Here is a 19725-nt window from a genome sequence, read left to right on the forward strand (position 1 = left end):
GAGGGTCGTGAGTTCGATTTCCGCATTGGCCAAGCATTCGTGTGATGAATAGGTTTGTCAGATCTTTGTCTGGGTGATTATTATCTATACGTGTACACATTTTAAACGTATGTATATAAGTTTGCATGTCAGTCTAGTCTATGTCACCTATAACACAGGGAATCCTAATTTTGATCCGGATGACTATGCTTGATTTGTTCCTAGTTATTTATTATTATTATTGTCATAATCAAAACAAATTTGCTCCTTTAAAATGTTTATTTCCACAAAATAAGAAACATGTTCTTTTTCTTCTGATCAACAGCTTCAAAAAATACTAAATACTCTTAATATCGTTTCATTGGACTTTTACAAACTACTAATATGTACGTTCATTTTCGGGCATCTCATTTCTAATCTTTACTTCGGCTTACAAGTAAAAGTACATTAATATCGATAAATAATACGCACACACACACGACTTTGTTAACGTGTAAATTTTAATATTATATGCAGCGTTGTACACGATTAACAATTCTACTAAACAAACTCACGCCGCCGCAGCGAGGAATCCGCGCTGTATCCGTTTTTCAGCGCCGTCGACAAGACTCACGCGGACTGATTTACCAGAATTAGACGACTGTGCTAAATCTCTCATCAATTTGTCATTAAGCGAATGAGTGTGCGAAATCATCTTCCTATGGCTTTCTTGTTTAACAAGATTCGATATTAGGTCAAATAATACTCGTGTTTATGAGACATAAGGTTCTTATATTAGCACAGGCGAGACGTAAATCTTTAATGAAAAGCTTTATGAGTTATATTAGAAATAGAGACGAATATATTATCATTAAGCACTACTAAAGGTAGTATGTTGCTATTATTAATATTTTTCTATGTATCCAATAATTTTGATGAAGTACAAGGACACGTAATAGACTTTATTTAGGCTTAGTCAGACGGCTTTAATTCACAACAGGCAATAAATCTCCTTGCATCGATAATCCTCAATACCGAGGGTCGTGGCCTCATGAGGCTTTCTAGGGAAAATACACATAGTGGGGTCCCGCGTCCTTCCATGGCAGTGCTTTTGGAAGAGATTTAGTTCTTCGAGCCCGTTGAAGCCTTATTTGGGTCCGGCTAATTAACCGCCACCAGACATTCGGCGTTGACTGTTTTACGATGGAAAGGTTGAACTCCAACTCAACCCTCCTCTTTTCTCATTTGGGCTTGGGACCAGCATTGGTAGATCTATATAGGCTATACATAGTCTTATTCTCAGGCTATAAATAGCCTAAGACAAAACAGTTAAGTACAATTTCCTCCATCCTACTTATTTTGGGCCACGAAGCAGTGATGTGTTCTGGTTCAATTGATGGGCCTTTATGACAGTGAAAATTCAAATTTCGACCTCATTTATCAAAATAGAGTAGTGAAATATACGTTGTAATATCTATAGGCACACATAACCTATTGAACTCGCTCAGGCTAATCTAGGTACTAAAAAAAAAGAAAACTTAAGACAAAATGCACTACATAAAATGATTTATGGAATGTCAGTGATTATAGACGAATTTCGATCGTTCGGCGTAAACCAGTCTACGTAATTTGTAATCTTTCCAACCTATCGTATATACAATATTTTTGTTAGAGTCGGAAGATTTGATATTAAACAGTTTTTGAAGACAAACGCAGATTAGGGAAAACGTTACAAATAAAAATTCAGCTCTTGCTTAATCCGACTAGTACATGAAGTAATAGGAGTATGCAATTTGGTGCTAATTACGCAAAGCAGTTTTCCAGCACGGCCTCAATCTTGTGTCTCGAGATGGCCCACAACATCCAAATTGGGATCATTAGCTTAGCATCAATTGGCCCGAGTCTTATTTTAGTCTTTTAACCGTCTATTTTCCGTAATAATTAATAATCCGAGTAATAAATTGTTGTGTTTCCCGCAGGTCTTCATTTATTTTGCGTCTAAAAGAAAATTCATTATAAAAACTATTTTCAAACTGCTCGACGAATTAAAATTGATTTTTTTTTTGTGTAATTCACACTTCACTTCCTGTTTCTTTTAAAATTACGTTAATAACTTAAAAGAAACCTACTTACACAATATAACCATACTAGAATCTTTCCGTAATTATCACCTGCGCTTACAATATTCTGTCCTTGTTTTTTAAACATTACTACATGTTTCGTTTGTGTTCCTAAAAGCTTTTGTTTTCTCTTTCGCAGGTAATTTTTAACACTTTTGTGAGTAGCCATTGCGCTTTTGGCCGAGTATTGAAAAGCAATTTTCATTGCAAACAAAACAATAGAAACTCGCTTTGAATGCTCAGTAAAATTGTTGTGGAAATATCAAAGCGCCACATGCAGACCGGTACGCTTTCGACTTTCCATCGCTACTTATTAATGATAGCGTTCACACGATGAAGGTTAATCATATAAATACATATCAACTTTCCAGTTAACTTGAAGTAAAATTACTTAGCTAATGAGAGAATGATATATGTAGAAGTTCATTTGCATGCAGTTCAGATGTAGATTTGGTATGGGAAACGTAAGATGCATAGATAGGAGGATTTAGATGTCCGTGTGGATTAGATGCTTGGTGTATTGATAATGAGTGATGCGACCATGTTGATGTCCAATAGATTAAGTGATTGCCATCGATGATTTTGATATGTGAGGAGGGGTGAGAAGGAAAAGTTTTTTTAACTACGAAATAGTACCGTAACCTATTAAATACTTGTGGCATCTATAAATTTAATAAGTTTTAATTTTTATTTTGTTCTAAATTGATATCTGTTTTTTACAGTTTACTCATGGTAATATTGGCCGTAATGTAATTTATAATTGTTTGTAAAACAAAAATGACATTCAGAAGCATTTCGTAAATTTGATTGGAGTATAATGTGTCGTGTCACCTGGTTTTTTTAAAAGAGCTTTAGGGAAATTGAAAAAGGGACACATTTTCCGACCGGAGGTCCGATGTTCTTTTTTGGAACTTGTATTTAAGCAAACATGTTTCGAAAATGTAGTTAGTGCGGTTCATCTATCAAATGTCTACCGCCACAACAACATTTATCAACCGTGCCCTACCTTGCAGTACCCTGAGTTCCAATGCTCAATAGCAAGCAACGCATAAAATCTGATGAATTTGCAACTATACAAACCACTAAAAACACGTTCTAAAGTTGTAACAAAAATTGTATCTAGTCTCTTTGATTAATAACATCCATTCAGTAATACCACTAAGCCATTATAAACGGTGCTAACGTGGCCCAGATAAAGTACATGACTTAATCAACATTAATATGTCGTGGCCACTGCAATTCAGAGTAATTAATAACCTTAGCAAAATCTATTAATTTAATGTTACGATTACCAGCGGAATTAATTTAATGTAGCGAAATCGTCATATAAAAAAAAGAAAACTAAAAAAAATCTAAACATAAATATATACCTGTCTATTTTAAAAACTATGGCCTGTCTTATGACAAGAACGACGTATATATACCCCTATAGAACGATATAGAGGAAGTTCATGAGAATTGCATAATTTATAGCAAGTCGATTGATTATCCGTCAAGTTTTATTTAATTTTAAATGGATCGTGTTTAGCAAGTCCAAGTTTCTAAATGAAAGTCCAATCGGATGCATTAGGATAGTTGGCGTTTAACACCCACCGCGCTGGAGTATTTGCTTAATGATTGGATTGGAATACTTTTGCGGAGTCTTGATTTATTTTAATCAGTCAGTGCACTCGTCCGGTGCAGGCGGTGTCCCCCGAACAAGAGAACTTGGGCAACTATAAATTGGGGTGGGCTATACAGCATATATAATGGGCTATAAGTATATATATATAAATATATCGGTTATATATTTTAATAAATGGAAACACCAGTTCAGCACACGAATATTTTCTCAATGTAGAAATCGAATCCACGTCCAGTAGCAAGGATGCTTACTAAAGCAGGAGCATGAAAAATAAGTCAGTAAAAAATTAAATTATGCCCTCATAATACTATGTTTATGACTATGTGCTCTATTTAAAACTAGCTGCAACAAATCCTCAAATATGCATACTTGTTTCTTTAGAATAATAAAATTGACTTGACTTGAATTGCCGGATTTTTTGTATTTAACTAAACATTAGATGGTAACGATATATATTTTTCGGTTTTTGTTACATTCTTTCACGTAACTTTGCAATTAACATTTTTAGCAACTACATTCATATGTGACAAAAATCTAGATTTAGTTAAACAAAATCTTTTAATAAGCCTGTTTTTGCAACATTTGTTTCGTATCGAAGAGCATCTCTCTCTCTCTGTGCTCGCACTGGTAGCGCTTATTCTCGAATGCGAAAGGGAAAGGGATTCTTGTTTTCGCCATTAACCGCTTCGATCCAGTGCGGTACTCACGTGACATCGAGGAATTAAGAAGCTCCATAATTATTTCACAGGAGTACCGGACAAAACACATACCTACGCAGAGACTAAATTTATTTATTTATTTTTAAGTAACAAGGCAGAGCCAAGCTGCTGCCAACCGCTTAATACTCTCCACAGGCCTCGTTTGAAGTAGGACATCTCATAGTGCTCGGGAAGCACCATGGAGGGGAGTTCATTCCAAAGCCGGATGGTACGTGGCCAAAAAGATCTCTAGAAACGCACTATGGATGAACGCAGTGGCTCCAGGTAGTATGGATGAAATTTACTTCGAACACGGGTGGTGCGATGCGATGCGATTTCGTTTTTTTCACAATTGAGCCTGTAATCGTAATGGTAAAATGTGATGGTAATCATCATAGAAGAACTAATTAGCCGTCGCCAAGCCCGGAACAGAGAGAGAAAGGGAGAGAGATCGCCTAATAAAGTGCAACTAGATGACGGAAAGCCGTGCTCTTTGCTGGTTCGGACCCAGTGAGATATCCAGTGGATGCATATAGTGCCAAACAAATTTCTAGCAGGTAGTACGGAACTGCCCACTTCGCAATGGTAAAAACGAGATGATGGTATCATCTCAAACAATTCTTCAGAGCACTAAATTGTAATACATTACATTCAGGCGTGAGATTACGGTTTCAAATATGTATTGAATGCTGTAAGAGTATAAGTATCGAAAAGCCATGTAAGCTTCACTCTAAAAAAAATTAAGGAGCTGCACTGGTCTAGTTAGATCTTAAAATCACTAAGAATTAAGGAAAGACTTAAATCGGTAGATAAGACAGGGATTACAGAGGACATCAGCGGAACGTCTCGTAAGTTGGGAGCTGTCGAGGCTTCATATTCCCCGACCTCAGCAGTCTGGTCTATAACGATCATAAAATACTATTAACTAGCATCCTATACGCTAGCAGAAAAAAATAGCATAAACCAGTACACACGTATCATGAGTAATGTAACACGAAATCAACTAGAGGTGAATACTAAAACCAGGCCGCTACTTTACTAAGTTACATTTTCATCATAGCTCTGAGTTTCTTTATGTATCATGTATGTGTTTCAAAGATGACTCGAGTCTGGATCCTGTTTGCGCATCTACTGCAATAAAAACCGAACTATCAACTCCGCGTATACAAGACGAATTAATCACAACATCGTCAAAGTAGACCACCAAAAGTATTCAATTCAGAAAACAAATAGCATGAGCCAATTCGTACACTGGTTTAATTGCAAAATAAGAACAAAAACTCGCAATTTCAATACGAACGCTAGCTTGCCTTTCAAACTTTCACTTCGCAAATCAATTATTGGCTTATTTGCTTAACCGATCGTTGTATTATAAATTAATGAAGATTTGGGAGCTGATTATGATAATGGTAAAAAGACTGATGGCGGTAGAAAGACGATGTGCCTTCCGGTTTTAGAGTGAAATCCCTTCCATGCTTCCATTACCCTGGGCGCTGCTTGACTTGCGGAGATTACTCAGCAGTAAGCAGCGGCTTGGCTATGCCCCTGGCATTACTGACACCTATTAGCAACGGTAGCCACTCACCAACAGGAGGATCGTATACACTTGTGCCTATTACGGCAAAAAAGACGAATGATGATTCTAGTTATTCCCATAAAAGTACTGCAGCTGAAAAATTATACTTGACTAACGTAACTGTATTGAACTTAAAATAAAACGATGATATATGATTATGAGATACTGAAAAATTGCCGCCTGCTTACTCAAATTACCTTAAAAGGAGTAAAATGGCGAAACTCCACTTCGCGCTAAAGATAAATAATTGTTTGTAGCAAAATACATAAAAGTAAAAGACTTATCACTTTTGGCACGTTTGAGAGCTGATGTTTCGTTTTCAAATTAACCTACTGGTAGATTTTAAATGCTGTCTGAAAACGACAATAAAGACAATGCCGTTTTAAGAGTTTAAGAAAGCTTCTGATTCTTACAATAATTAATGTACGAATATTTGCTCCAGGGTGAACCCTCCAGGCAGGAAATAAGACCACTTGCGCTTCTTATCGACTGTCTCAGGTTCTATGGACTAACTGACCTAAAAAGATACATATGATGGAATTGAGTAATTACAGCGGGGCTCAAGCACTTGAAACCTAATTTTGTACTCTATTCGAAAAATTATGAAAACTTCTACCACTAACAGTGGTTTCGCAATGTCTCTGGTCCTGCTTTTTTTCCTACCTTTGCTAATAACCTTGAGAGGCTATATCAGCGTTACCCTAGCGTGTAGGTGAGCTCTCGCGGCTCAAACTGGAGGTGCAGCTAACACTGGCCCTAGCATGAGCAGTGCTTCCCAGAATCTACCACCAAATCGGAAACGCGGCCCACTGAGAAGATCCGGCGAAAAACTCAGTGGGCTGTATCTATGGGTTAATTTACTCGCCGAGCCCTTCGTCGCAAGCGACAGGGGTCTTGCTGATGTCCATAAGTGACACCTGAATCGCACGATCTTAACGGAAAGTCATATAACACGACAACATTGCAATGCGTGTGCCAAAGTTCTATCGCCCACAACAACCGTTATTGCAAAAAATACCATCTCTTGAATAAAATTATTAAGCTGTCATGCAACTTGATTGTATTAAAAAATAACCTATCAATGAATTAATCAAATATCAATTACTGTATTATAGAAGCATAAGCAGTAGTTATCCGTGACTTTCATGAGACAAACGAATAAGTTCATATACAGAATAATTAAGCAAGAAAATAAGATAAATAAGATTTACATACTTAATAATCAGGATATTAAAATAAAGTAAAATAAATTCAAACATTCTTTTGTTTACCCAAAAATCAAAACAGGCCCATTTTATCTTTGATGTTGGTCTTAAAGCACGATAACACAAACTAAAAATGGAATTATTCTGAAAAAATCCTTGTAAATAACTCACCTGGCAGTATGAGGCCAGATGTGAACTATAACATACCGCGGAAGTAAATATTTATATCTTTATAAAATGCAACCAACATGAGCTATAGATTTGTGACTGAAATAGATTAACTTTGAATATACTGCAGTGTTTACGTTTACTTTTATTAGTTTTAATACATCGATTTTAGGTTTAGGGAACCAATGCCGATTGAACAAGAAATAATCCTTATTTTGAAGGTTGTGCTCTTTTATCTATTTGCTTTATTGGTTTTATAAATGATTATGGAACTTGAGGAACTTAGTTTTATTTAAAAAAGAGATGAAGATTTTCGGACATTTTACCCAAATACGTTCATTTGGTTAAATACATCGTTTAGGTTTCAAAAGCTTATCAGCTACAAGTAACTATTTCCTATACAAATAGTGCTCTTAATTATTTATTGAATTAAAATGCCTGAATGAGTAATATAAAAACACAAAATAACAACACTACACATTCACCGACAAAAAGTAAAATTTTCCCAAAAAAAAAAAAACCGCAAACCATTCACACGAACATCCATTCAATTATATTCAATCAACTGTCATTAAATTTCAAATCATTAAAAAACTATTACTGTTTTAGGCAAGACAGCATACGAGTGAAATAAAACGAGAATGAGACCAATAAAATAAGACCTGCAGGTCAAACGTGAAACGAAGATTTCACGGTCCTCTGTTGATTTGACGTTTTGCGGCTCCCAACGCTGTCTGCGACACGTATTTTCGCTCCCTGCGTACAAATAACAATGGGAACAGGTTGTGCAAACGCATTTATGCCACGCGATTTACTTATTAGATGAAAAAAAAAGAAAGTAAACTAAAATGCTGCTACAAATTTTACCGCAATTGCTCTTGGTAGAACATGTTGTGAGAGCTGTTGAGTCGTTAGCGCTGGGCTACCTCTTTCTGCCGCAAAGTAACGTATTTTGGTTTGAATAGTAGATAGAACAGAAAAAAAATATGCCGGTAATAAAAATACGCCAGTACAACAATCACTAGTTATCTTACCAGCGCTGCGGTGTATATATTAAAAATAGCCTTTATGGTGCAACCCTGCGATAGGCTGTCCACACTACGATACAAGTTAGTGAGAACAAAATCATACTTAAGAAAATGTGACCTCAAATTACTAATTTTTTTTTTTTTACATCATTAAGCAAAAAAATTATGTTTTGAACCAGTTAGTTGTGATTTAATCAGCAATAACTAAAATTAATGGGATCTAGGCACAAAATATGATATGAGATTTTCAACTTTAACACATTGGCGATGGGAGGGTTCAGAACTCATTTGAAATTAAAGAGTTTAATACTGTTTTAGTTATTTGTATTTAACGCTACAGACACTGCAATATGCTTTTAAACTTACAATATGAGCCTAATTCCTAATTAAATATGGGCTAAAACACATTCTATGACTCAAACAATAAAGTGCTTATCAACTTCTTCTTCTGTGTCTCCACGTTATCCCATGAGGTTGGCTCGGCACAGTGATTTTTTCTATTCTATTCTCTTCTATCAGCCGTCATCTCAACACTCACTCCTCTCTCTCTCTCATATAAACTGGTGGAAGGACCTCTTGTGAGTCCACGCGGGTAGGTACCACCGCCCTGCCTATTTCTGCCGTGAAGCAGTAATGCGTTTCGGTTTGAAGGGTGGGGCAGCCGTTGTAACTATACTGAGATCTTAGAACTTATATCTCAAGGTGGGTGGCGCATTTACGTTGTAGATGTCCATGGGCTCCAGTAACCACTTAACAACAGGTGGGCTGTGAGCTCGTCCACCAATCTAAGCAATAAAAAAATTAATATCGTCATTCACAGACTCCATCCACGTCTGCTTCGGTCGACCTCTTCCCCCTCTACCTTGCACTACCATTTCCATACATCTCCTAGTCACATGCACCTTCTCTCTACGCATCACATGTCCATACTACGCTAACCGTCCGCTCTTTAATTTGTCAATTACCGGGGCTACTTTTCACACTTCCTCTGCTGCTTATCAACTCTTAACCAAATTAAAGCATTTTAACAATTCATCTAAAACTGTCACTGCTTCCTCTAATAGAAGAAATGATATCGGTATACGACTATAAGGGAGGTGGTTCGTAAACGATATAATACGATAATGTGAATTTCCTGACTATTTTTAGTAGTAGTAGAATTTAGCCTACACGGATAGACATTTTATGCGGTTTAATGGATCAAACAGTATTTTTACAATATAATTGACTACCTAGCCTATAAAGAAAACCTCTGAATCGAAATTACGATATGGCTTCCTTCTTTTTTGGAGTCGGTGCGAATATGCAACATTTTAGTGGCCCAAGGCAAGTTTCAGCCTCCGATGACTCAGGGATCAACGGTCGCTTTCCGGCCGCGACAGTGCCTTTGACACCATCTACTTTCATTACATTATCGAGAAAAATATCTTCAACAAAGTTCACACGGACAAAATTATCGATAATTTTTTTTTATCAAAAAATCAAAGTACCCTTATTAATTTTTTTGACAGCGCCATCAATTTTAATCATGCACTTAGAGAGACGATTGTACTTAGGTAGGTAATAAGTAAAAACTTCTGGATAATTGCTGTGGGCCGCATTCTAAGGATATATCGCACCTTTAAAATTTTAGAGACCCAACCCAATAAATTTCTTTTTGGAAAACATCGATTAGAGTTTTCAAATCGAAAAGACGTAGAGGAAGGGGACGGAGTGAAAGAGACCAATGGATAGGTAAGTCTATCCCTTTATAAGCTACTTTTGGTCATTTGATTATTAAGAGTCGCTAAAAAGCTCGTTCTAGGTCCATTTTTGAATTAAAATCGAAATCCGAAAATTTCTAAATGGGTACCAATAATTCTAAAGATGCAATATAGCTAGACTGTACAATCTACAACTGACAAAGCACTTGGCAGCAATTAAAAATAATAACGATTATATTGTAACAATAAAATGATGATTTTATAACAGCCGTTACATTTTATCACTGGAAAGTATCGGGAAAAGTTTTGAGCTTGATATTTTAATTGTTTTTACATTTCTGTTTCCACTTTCACCGGCACTTCGGAGTTAACTCCTCTCGATGAAGTGCGCAACTGATTTTATAATATAGCCCTACCAATAATCTGTGGAATACGTTCTGTATGCAAACGGAAATGTTTATGCGTAATAAATGCCACATGTCTCAATTTCGATTGGGTCCAAAAAAACATTTGTGAATTCTCGAAACGTATTTAACTAGATGCGTTATGAATTGTAAATTCACCACCGTAACGTGACACCCGATGTTTTTGCTCCGAACAAACAAATTACGATTCAACGCGCGATTGCGCTCCAGTTTTTTTTTTTTTTAAATCAGATAAATTCATTCGTCCTACTCGAGATGATCGTCAATTCAGGTGTTTTTTTATTTTATTTTTTTGTGTATATGGTTGGTTGAGTCTTGGGATAAGCCTGTATCCAGCTGCGGATGTCTATAAAGTAACCTACCTGGTGCTAAGTGTATATAGGCTATCCCACTGTTCAAGCTAAACCGTATTACTGCTTTGCAATAAATACAGTAGGATGCTAATGCTTACCCAAGCGGGCTTAGAACTCTCCTCTCAAGTAGTAATTACACAAATTTACCCAACGGTGGATCGCGATTTGGACCGGTGGTAGATTTAGCGAAGCACTGCTCTTGCTAGGACTAGGGCTATCAATTTTTCTCTGATCTCTGGCTGATTTCCCTGAGCTCGCGTAAAACATGCATAACTGGAATCCCAATCGAGGCTACCAGTGCGTAGGTAAGGAAAAAAACAGAAATTTATAAAAAAAATCGAGTAAACAGTAAGTACCTTTAGCTAAAGTGTTTACCGTAAATATCAGAATATTATTCTTAAAATTTTGACAACAACCAAACACGGAGCACATTCTTAACGAATTAATACATCATTCGTACCCAAACTTGTTACATATGTAGAAAATATTATACCAGAAGAGAAAAACGTTTTTTGTGTTTATAAGTCAGCACGAAACCATAGCGATGCTGTCAAATCACGCCAATTAATCTCGAAATACGAGTAAGGCACCAATATAAAGGGTTCAACTGATTTCTTAGGCGATAATCGTAAATTTACTTGATATGCATCGTTTTTCGGAAACTCATTAACAAAAAAGAAAGCAGAACAAGTGTAGTTGAATGCAGGAAATACAAAATTGACTCATAAATTAAGAAATAAAATAGCATTTTGATGTATATCTGTGACCAAAATAGATAAAAGCAAATACTATTAAAGATATGGACACGGGGTATCTCCTTGAGCAAACTTTTATACTTCTCCATCAATCGTTGATTTTTCTTGCTGATGTTGGTCATTTTCTTCCTCAAAATAAGTTTGAAGATATATTTCGGTAACAGTACCGTAACTAGTGCCTCTTGTATTACCAGCCACCATGGATAACCATGGTCCATAATCAATAGATGGACCGTATCATCCACTGCCACCGACGGAAAATATTATAATAGGAACTGGTAATATACTCTATTCCAATATACGAAGTGCCATGAGACAGATGTTATTATTATGTTATTGTGTGTGTGGATTAATCGTATAAAGATTTAGATTGATAGTGTATTTTTTAAATGATAATTAACGACCATGAACAAAAAAGGATTATTATTTCTAATTATGCGAAACGTGAAAAGTTACGTTCTAGAAGTGTGTAAAGTTCTTCTAGAAGTCTACAAGTCGTTCTAGAAGTTCTAAGAAGTGTCAAAAGGAACTTCGTAATTGGAATAGAGTATAGTGTGTACTACTTGATATCATCGTTTTGCCTAATCTGTTGCAAAACTAGCTTAAGCTCATTTCTGTACGGCGGAATAGCCGCTAGCGGCATTTAGGCTATTTGAGTGGAACGAACATGTAAATAGTTGTTATAAATACTTTAAAATTCTTCAAGTCTTCAGAATACTTTAAAATTTGAACTTTTTAAACTTATAAATATGTACTTAAAATTATTCACAGTAGATATAACGTATGATGTAGAAGATTAAGATAAACATCTTTAATGAATATTGAACGTTAAATGACTGAAATCGTTTTAAAAGCTGTAAGGTTAAATCTAAAATCAAATGCAATTAATATGCAAATCACTTTATAACCAAAAATGATTCATTACACCACAAAAATCGACAAGCGTGTAATACCTAAAAAAATAAACCAAACACAACTCGAGCGTTATTCCAAAAATAGTTTTATCACAAGGATGATTAATTTCGAAATTGTTCGTTACGAGAACGTCGTATAAATCTAACAAAAAACGCAAAAGGGACTAAAAAAATTTGATGGGAAAGGTCCAGGGAGATCGAACGCTTAAAAATGTTTGGAGCGCACATCGCTCCGTACGGGAGCGGAATTTTAAATAGCCTTCCTTTAAAGGACCGTTCGGGATTCTTTGGGATTTTGGAACAACTGAGACCCGACGGTGGACCTTGAAATAGCTCTTGTTTTGAAATGGTTGGATACGCTATTTAGGATATTCAAGAGTATTTCTTCAAACGAGGCTTGTGGATAGTAATTAATGGTAGGCAGCGGCTTGGCTCTGCCTCTAGTATTGCTGAAGACCATGTGCGACGGTAACCACTCACCTTCAGATGGGCCGTAAGCTATAAGGGCAGCAAAAAAAGGCACAAACCTACAATATGTCTAATGACATTATAATCGATTTTATTTTCTACGTCCATTTATTATATCTACAAACAATAAACAAGATGTTGTCTTATTTACTGTATTATCGCTCTCTCTTTGAACACTTTACTTGTCATAATATAAATCCTTTAAATGACCCTTTACGTTTTACGTACGTTTTAACATCACGCTGTCATATAAGTGAGAATCGGGTACTTTTGTCCCGCGTGCCAGGGACTAAAAGCGAACTTTTCATCCCGGTTGAAAAAAAATTGTATAACCGCCTAGGAAGAAAAGTAGAACATCCCGCACAAAACAATTCGCGGGTGTGAATGTCCTACTTTTCTCCCTCGGTGCGTAATATACTATTGCAGCAAAGTGAAAAGCAGTTACGTCACTCAGTATGACAGACACGGAGAAATATATGGTATAGGTATCTGGTTTAAAGTAGTCACAGAATAAGGCCTTGTTTTAACCAGTGACAGAGTAGCATCGTTGCATTGCTGTTTGGACCTACACTACATTTCATAAGCGCCGTGGTTCCCTTTGGAGATCGCCTATTTCATTTTCCATATAAATTCATCGTATCATTGTTTACCATATACCATGAATTAAAGTGTCCAAATTAATCGGGCTCTTAAAGCAAGAGCACAGTTATAAATACATTTATTTTTTAAGATCAATAAAATTAATTAAATCCACTCACTGAAGGAGCCAAGAATTCATTATTGAATACATTTGTCAACTAAATTAATTGCAAGCCTGAATTCAAACTTAGTACTGATTTTATCTTCAAGTTTGTGTGCAATAATTTTGCTAAAGTTTTGACAATAACTGCATTTATTTTAACTAATTTGTAACAATCGAGGTTTTCTAATGTTTATTGTTCTTAAATCAAATAAACAATAATAGTCATTCAAATTCCCTCAAATTTCGTGTTCAGACGGAAATTTTAAAATCTACATAGTTTTCTTTTATGATCCATTAGACAAGTTCAGTGTTGGATACAAAATGATGCGTGGCTATAGATAAATTGGTACATCTTTATATGCATATCATACCAAATATATTAACATCGTGTAACATAAAATGAAATTGAAGTTTTAAAAAAGAAGTGTGTGCAAATGGCCAAAGCATTTATGGTCCCAATTCACATCTAAAACATCAAAGTGATTATGATTTATGTATCTTTGATTGTAAATAAATAAGTAACCTCATCAAGCTATATAAATTAGACTTTCAAAGCAGTTTATGTTTCTTGTAAAGATTATGTTATATGACAAAATCGTAAGAACTTACTTTGCACTCATAAGTTACGTACCAAACTTGATCCATTTACTCATGACATTTAAGATTGCCTGCAAAACACATGTAATAACACCCCACATACGTTTAACTATGTGCGTAACCTACGTTTAACTTTACTGGCATTAAACCAGTTTCACTATAAATTTTATTGCGAAAATGACTCCAATTTCGTTGAAAAATGTATCATTATGCAAATAACTATTGATGATAAACTTTAAATATGTTTAAGCGGTTCGGATCCTTTTACGATATGAACTAAATCATATCGATCGATCATTATAGTGCAGTGTTAAGCTTGACACAAAAAATATATTTTTGAACGCAAATTTAATATAATAGCTTTTACAAGAAAATTTGCTCGCGAAAAACATAGGGGATAGTACATTTTCAGCACGTGAAGTACGGTTCCAGTGTCCTTCTCCATGTCAATATGGATCCTCCCGATCCATTAACGGTACTTTTAGGTCCCTCAAGCACCGGTCACCATCCACGCCGAACCCGTCGCTTGCGACGAAGGGCTCGACGAGTAAATTAAGCCATAGACACAGCCCACTGAGTTTCTCACTGGAACTTCTCAGTAGGTCGCGTTTACGATCCGGGGGTAGACTCTGCGAAGCACTGCTCTTGCTTGGGCCAGTGTTAGCCGCACTCCCGGTTTGATCCTCATGAGCTCACGTACACGTCAAGGCGAAGCTGAAATAGCCTCTCAAGGCTATCCACATAAGTAGAAAAAAGTGTCCTCTGTACACCTGATAACGTGTATTTAGGTATGTAGTTATATTTTATGCAATTTCATAACTGTCACCTGAGTAATTAAAACGTTAAAGCGTAACAAACAAACAAATACCTAACTAATGATATATTTCCGGATATCACATTTGAATCATTTAAATTTGAACCTTATCATGTTTTTATCATTGTTGATATATTTTTGTAGGAAACTTTGGCCATATAGCCATAGCAAACTACAGCTTATAGACTATTCAATACAAGATGAACCTCGGATTAGTTCGCAACAAGAATATTTCGTTCCAAATATCAATTCTATTAGATCTAAAACTTGTATCAATTATCTCTAAAATTACTCAAATAAACTCAAGAGTCGTTATATTATTTATATCTCCAAAAGGCCTACAAATATATTAGGACGTAATAACAGGACGTTCTCACAGTCTTCGAATCGTTTTTATGCACTCCATGGTCCCTGGCCCTATTTTCGGAGTCAATTTCATAAGAGCCACCTGTAATTTCGAAGATCATTAATCATCGGACGACTCGTGAATGACAAACCCAGCTCTGGTCGGTGAAAGTTAAACACGCACGGGTATTGATAATAATATCGCAAATGTAAACTTCTATTTGGCTCTTAAATTATCGCTAAAGTTTTCTTAAATATTGTTGATTTATTTAATTATTTTATTAATCAGCTCAAATTCTAGTTTGGTTCGTAAAACTGTACGGTTTTATAGACAGTACATAAATCTTTGTTCTGTTTTAATACTCAAAAAATATACTTAAAATGAAACAATGGATGTAGTGACGTTATGAAAGAAAATAACATTTTATTCAATACAAAGCTATTATCAGAACAAATTAATTCTCGAGGCAAGTCTCATAAACAAAAAAAAAGTTAAAGTTTAAAATAACGAATTGATCTTATGCAAAACATGAGTTATTGCAAACGAAGGGTCGCAAGACCCTCCCCTGTGTATCGCGATCGCATTGTGCCGATGCGCATGCGCACAAATCATGCACTCTTCCGAAGCTCTCCTGCTAAACAATACGTTAATTTCGAAGTACAGAAAGGGTGAACCGAAATTTTTGATTCCGTATATTTTAACTGCTGTTGGCATAGAAATCCTTAAGCTTTGTTTAAATCTCACTTAAGTCGTTACTTATCGTTTCGACAACACGGTCGTGTTAAATTTTCAAACTTGAACTCATTCTTTCATTCAGACACTTGTAAAACAACAAACAAAACAAAAGGCACTGTTCGCATAATCTGATTAGTGGCTTGCAGGTCACTTGGTACTGGTACGTTCTGAACTTAGGTACATGTCCGTCCGACCGGCTGTGTGCGGCGCCGCACTCGCGTTGTTGCATTGGATCGTGACGGACGCTGTATGAGGTTAATTTGTAACGGACAAAATTTGAATTCTTGAATCAGTGACAGTATCCAATGTTCGAAGTGCATTACGTTTTTTTTTTCCTTGATCGACCCATTTTTCATTTTAGTAATGTAGCTTCAGTGAGATTCATAGTGATTATCAAAAACTAAATTGGCTTAAAATCCCTGTGTGCTGTGTACAGTCGAGTGCTTGTGACCTTCTGTGCTTTACAAAAAAGGAGCTTTAACGAAACTAGCCCGATTAAGTTATGGAAATATGAATGCGAAAAAACTTGAATGTTTTGATGGTGACGATGACTCTGTCGGTGATAAACCTAGCCTCAGCTTTTTAGGTGAGTTCAACAAGACGAAATACTTATTAGAATTATATTCATTGATAGGTTTTGACATATTTGATGCCAATAATATAGTAATTTTAATAGATTTATACGTTGTTATTGATAAATTTGGGGCCAGGAGAGCCATTAAGATATTCTATATGTAGCTTCATAGTGGAACTGTTTAGTTCTGCGAATTATTCGCGATTATTTCTTATCAGCGTTGACACACAATTCGTATGCGGATATTTATCATAATATTCAAATTCATTCATTGAAAATTCTTCAGCTATAGTATTCACCTTTTGACTTGTGTTATCATAAAAATTTGATTAAATTAGAATTGCACAATTTTAATGAGAAATTGTTAAAAATCTTCACATCATGTTTTGTAACAACATGATTATTAGTCATGAATGCCACAAATGACTCAAACCCAGAAAAGAATAACTTACGCCTTTCAGACTTCAAACTTTATGGAGACAGCGTCCACTTCGAAACAGAATACGAAAGTCGGCGACTGTAAAAGGATATCTTCACTAACACATATCACGATCTCCTGTATCCAGATATTTATTTTATTTTTAAGTCAGAGATACCGCGTTCGGGAATGTAAAAAATACGCTCCCAAGATTCGTTTTAGTAGCGCTATAATTTGAAGTCTTAAAAATTTTGATTGGCCGATATTTAAAAAAGGCCATGAAAAAGCATTCAAGTTGAATGCCTACCTAAATCTTATTCCGTGCGAAAAGTTTTTCAATTCCTAATAAATAAATAAAATAAGTACTTAGCGCAATTCACTCGATTTAAGTTGGACCTTGATATGTGTTGAAATATGTTCTCGCATATATTTTTTTCTCTATTGAGTCTCAGAGTTCTGAAAATTTTACTTTAATCGATGGTTATCAACCTGAATAGACAAAGCAAATAGTACTGAAAAAATGGCCCCAAGCATTGCCTTTATCCATTGGCTATTATTAGCCATTGGATACTCAATTTTGAATCTTACCGGTTTTAGTGTTCTTGATAATGGATGATGCAATGCCATGGGACTGCCAAAAAAAAATTTGTTTATAGTGTAATTAGGCAATATTACTCATGGTTAATTTACGGTCTAATGGCTACCGGGGCTCAACATTTAATCGCCTCCACCCTCTTCCCACGCAAAGCTGTGAATTTCATATGATAGGTAACACATCAACATAGTTCAGTTGAGATTGATCTATTTTTCTCTCTCTCTGCTTTTTAGTCCTTGAAAGTTGAACTCTGTATTATGGATATATGGGTATGTTATGGTTACGATCGATTCTGATATGTACTTTAGAGCGCAGGTGACCGTGAAGTTCTATTTATCTACGCCAATAAATAGATGGGATTGTGCCCTTTCTGTCATTAGTAGCAATAAAAAATCAACACGAAAATGTTTTAAGCATTTTAACGAATGCTTAAAACATTTTCGGCTAATTGGCAAGGTTATCGATCGTTGTAGCATTTATGTTAATATTGTATTCATATATCCATTCAATATGTATATCTTGATGGTCATTCATTATATTCAATACGCGAGCGCTCCTTAGTGTAGGAAGTACTGATGTGGCCATGTCATTTTTGCATAAATCTTTGACACCGATAAACTTGACTGGTTTAATGGCTTGTTTATATTTCTTTTGCGTATGATGTTCTGTTGTAGGAATGCAAGATTTAATTTATTCTCGAGAATATTAATGATATGGTAAACGGTTTTTTTTTATAGAAGTTTAGCGTTTACTTTACGTAAGTGCACAAAGAAGACAGGTGTGGTTACAACACAAACAAATTTTAACAATTTTAACTGTAATAGACGCAGGGTTTTATCGCTTAAAACGATTCATTCCAGATAATACGGTCGTATCAAATTTGAAATAAAACGGATACACGAAATTATTAGAAATACGTAAAACATTACATAATAGTAATTAAATATTTTTAACAGTAACAAATCATTAACAATTATTTCTCTCTCTTATTAATCATTAACAATTATTTCTCTCTAATTTAATTCTCAATGTGTTTCTTGTTGTGTATTAAATGCAAGTGTCATTATAATCTTATTTTATTGCCTTCGAAGCAAATATCTTTATGTCCCACTTGATCGTAGGTGGTCTCCGTCGCATATCGGTAAAGGCAGGATGTACTTCAAGGACTCATTATAAGATTCGCTTAATAAAGGATACGTCTAGCTTAGGAAGCATTTAGAATGCTAGTTCATTCTAGATCGGATATTACAAGCAAATTACCTTTAGATACGATCTCTGGATAAATACGGCCGTTTCGGCTAGTTTTGTAGACAGACGAGCATACAGCCCATCTGATGGTAAGTGGTTACCGTCGCTAATCGCGCCAATGCCAGGGGCACAGCCAAGCCGCTGATTTTATGTTTTCTAGTCTTGCTGATATTTATATTGGAGTGGGGGTGAGTTATTATGTTATGCTCATCTGTGCTCACGATGATCAGATTGTTTGAAATAAACTCGCATTGTAAATTAAATGACCTCTAAGTACGTTGAATATTGCTTGCTTATCTTTCAACGTAGGCCAATAAAAATATGTCCAAAGGCATTTTTAAATATAGCGGCGATCGTAAAATTACTCTTAAAGACTTAAAATACAGGCAAATTGTGGTAACGCTGAGCTTTAAGTACTCGTTGAGCTTTCAAGCTTTCACTGCCAACCAATAAACTTAGGGTTATTGATAGTTACAAAAAGCCCTTTAACGTGATACGACTAATGGTCGAAGATAACAATACTTTATGTAAATTCCGATTGAGATGGTGATATTCATAATATAAAATATTCGAACTTAAGAACTTTTACACCTCTATACGACTTTTTTTGGGTTTGGTTTATTATTTACCAGCATGGAGTAGAATAATAACTCCATATCTT

At 35.5% G+C, this 19725-nt stretch overlaps 1 protein-coding gene across 4 annotated transcripts in view; it reads left to right on the plus strand.

The window, feature by feature from the left end:
- rols (zinc-RING finger and ankyrin repeat domain-containing protein rolling pebbles) overlaps positions 1-19725 on the plus strand; it is a 300626-nt gene that overhangs the window by 106323 nt on the left and 174578 nt on the right. Inside the window, exon 1 of one of the 4 annotated variants that reach the window (XM_089737532.1) lies at positions 16404-16815. The exons of 2 other annotated variants lie outside the window; for them this stretch is intronic. In XM_089737532.1, the coding sequence (XP_089593658.1) occupies positions 16740-16815 (76 nt within the window). In that variant the 5' untranslated portion in view covers positions 16404-16739. Of the gene's footprint in view, positions 1-16403; positions 16816-19725 lie in introns of those variants that run through there. One more of the 4 variants, XM_089737531.1, reaches the window with a different exon arrangement.

The sequence above is a fragment of the Bombyx mandarina genome, chromosome 23, assembly GCF_030267445.1.
Source record: "Bombyx mandarina strain Sakado chromosome 23, ASM3026744v2".
Classification (NCBI taxonomy): Eukaryota; Metazoa; Arthropoda; class Insecta; order Lepidoptera; family Bombycidae; genus Bombyx; species Bombyx mandarina.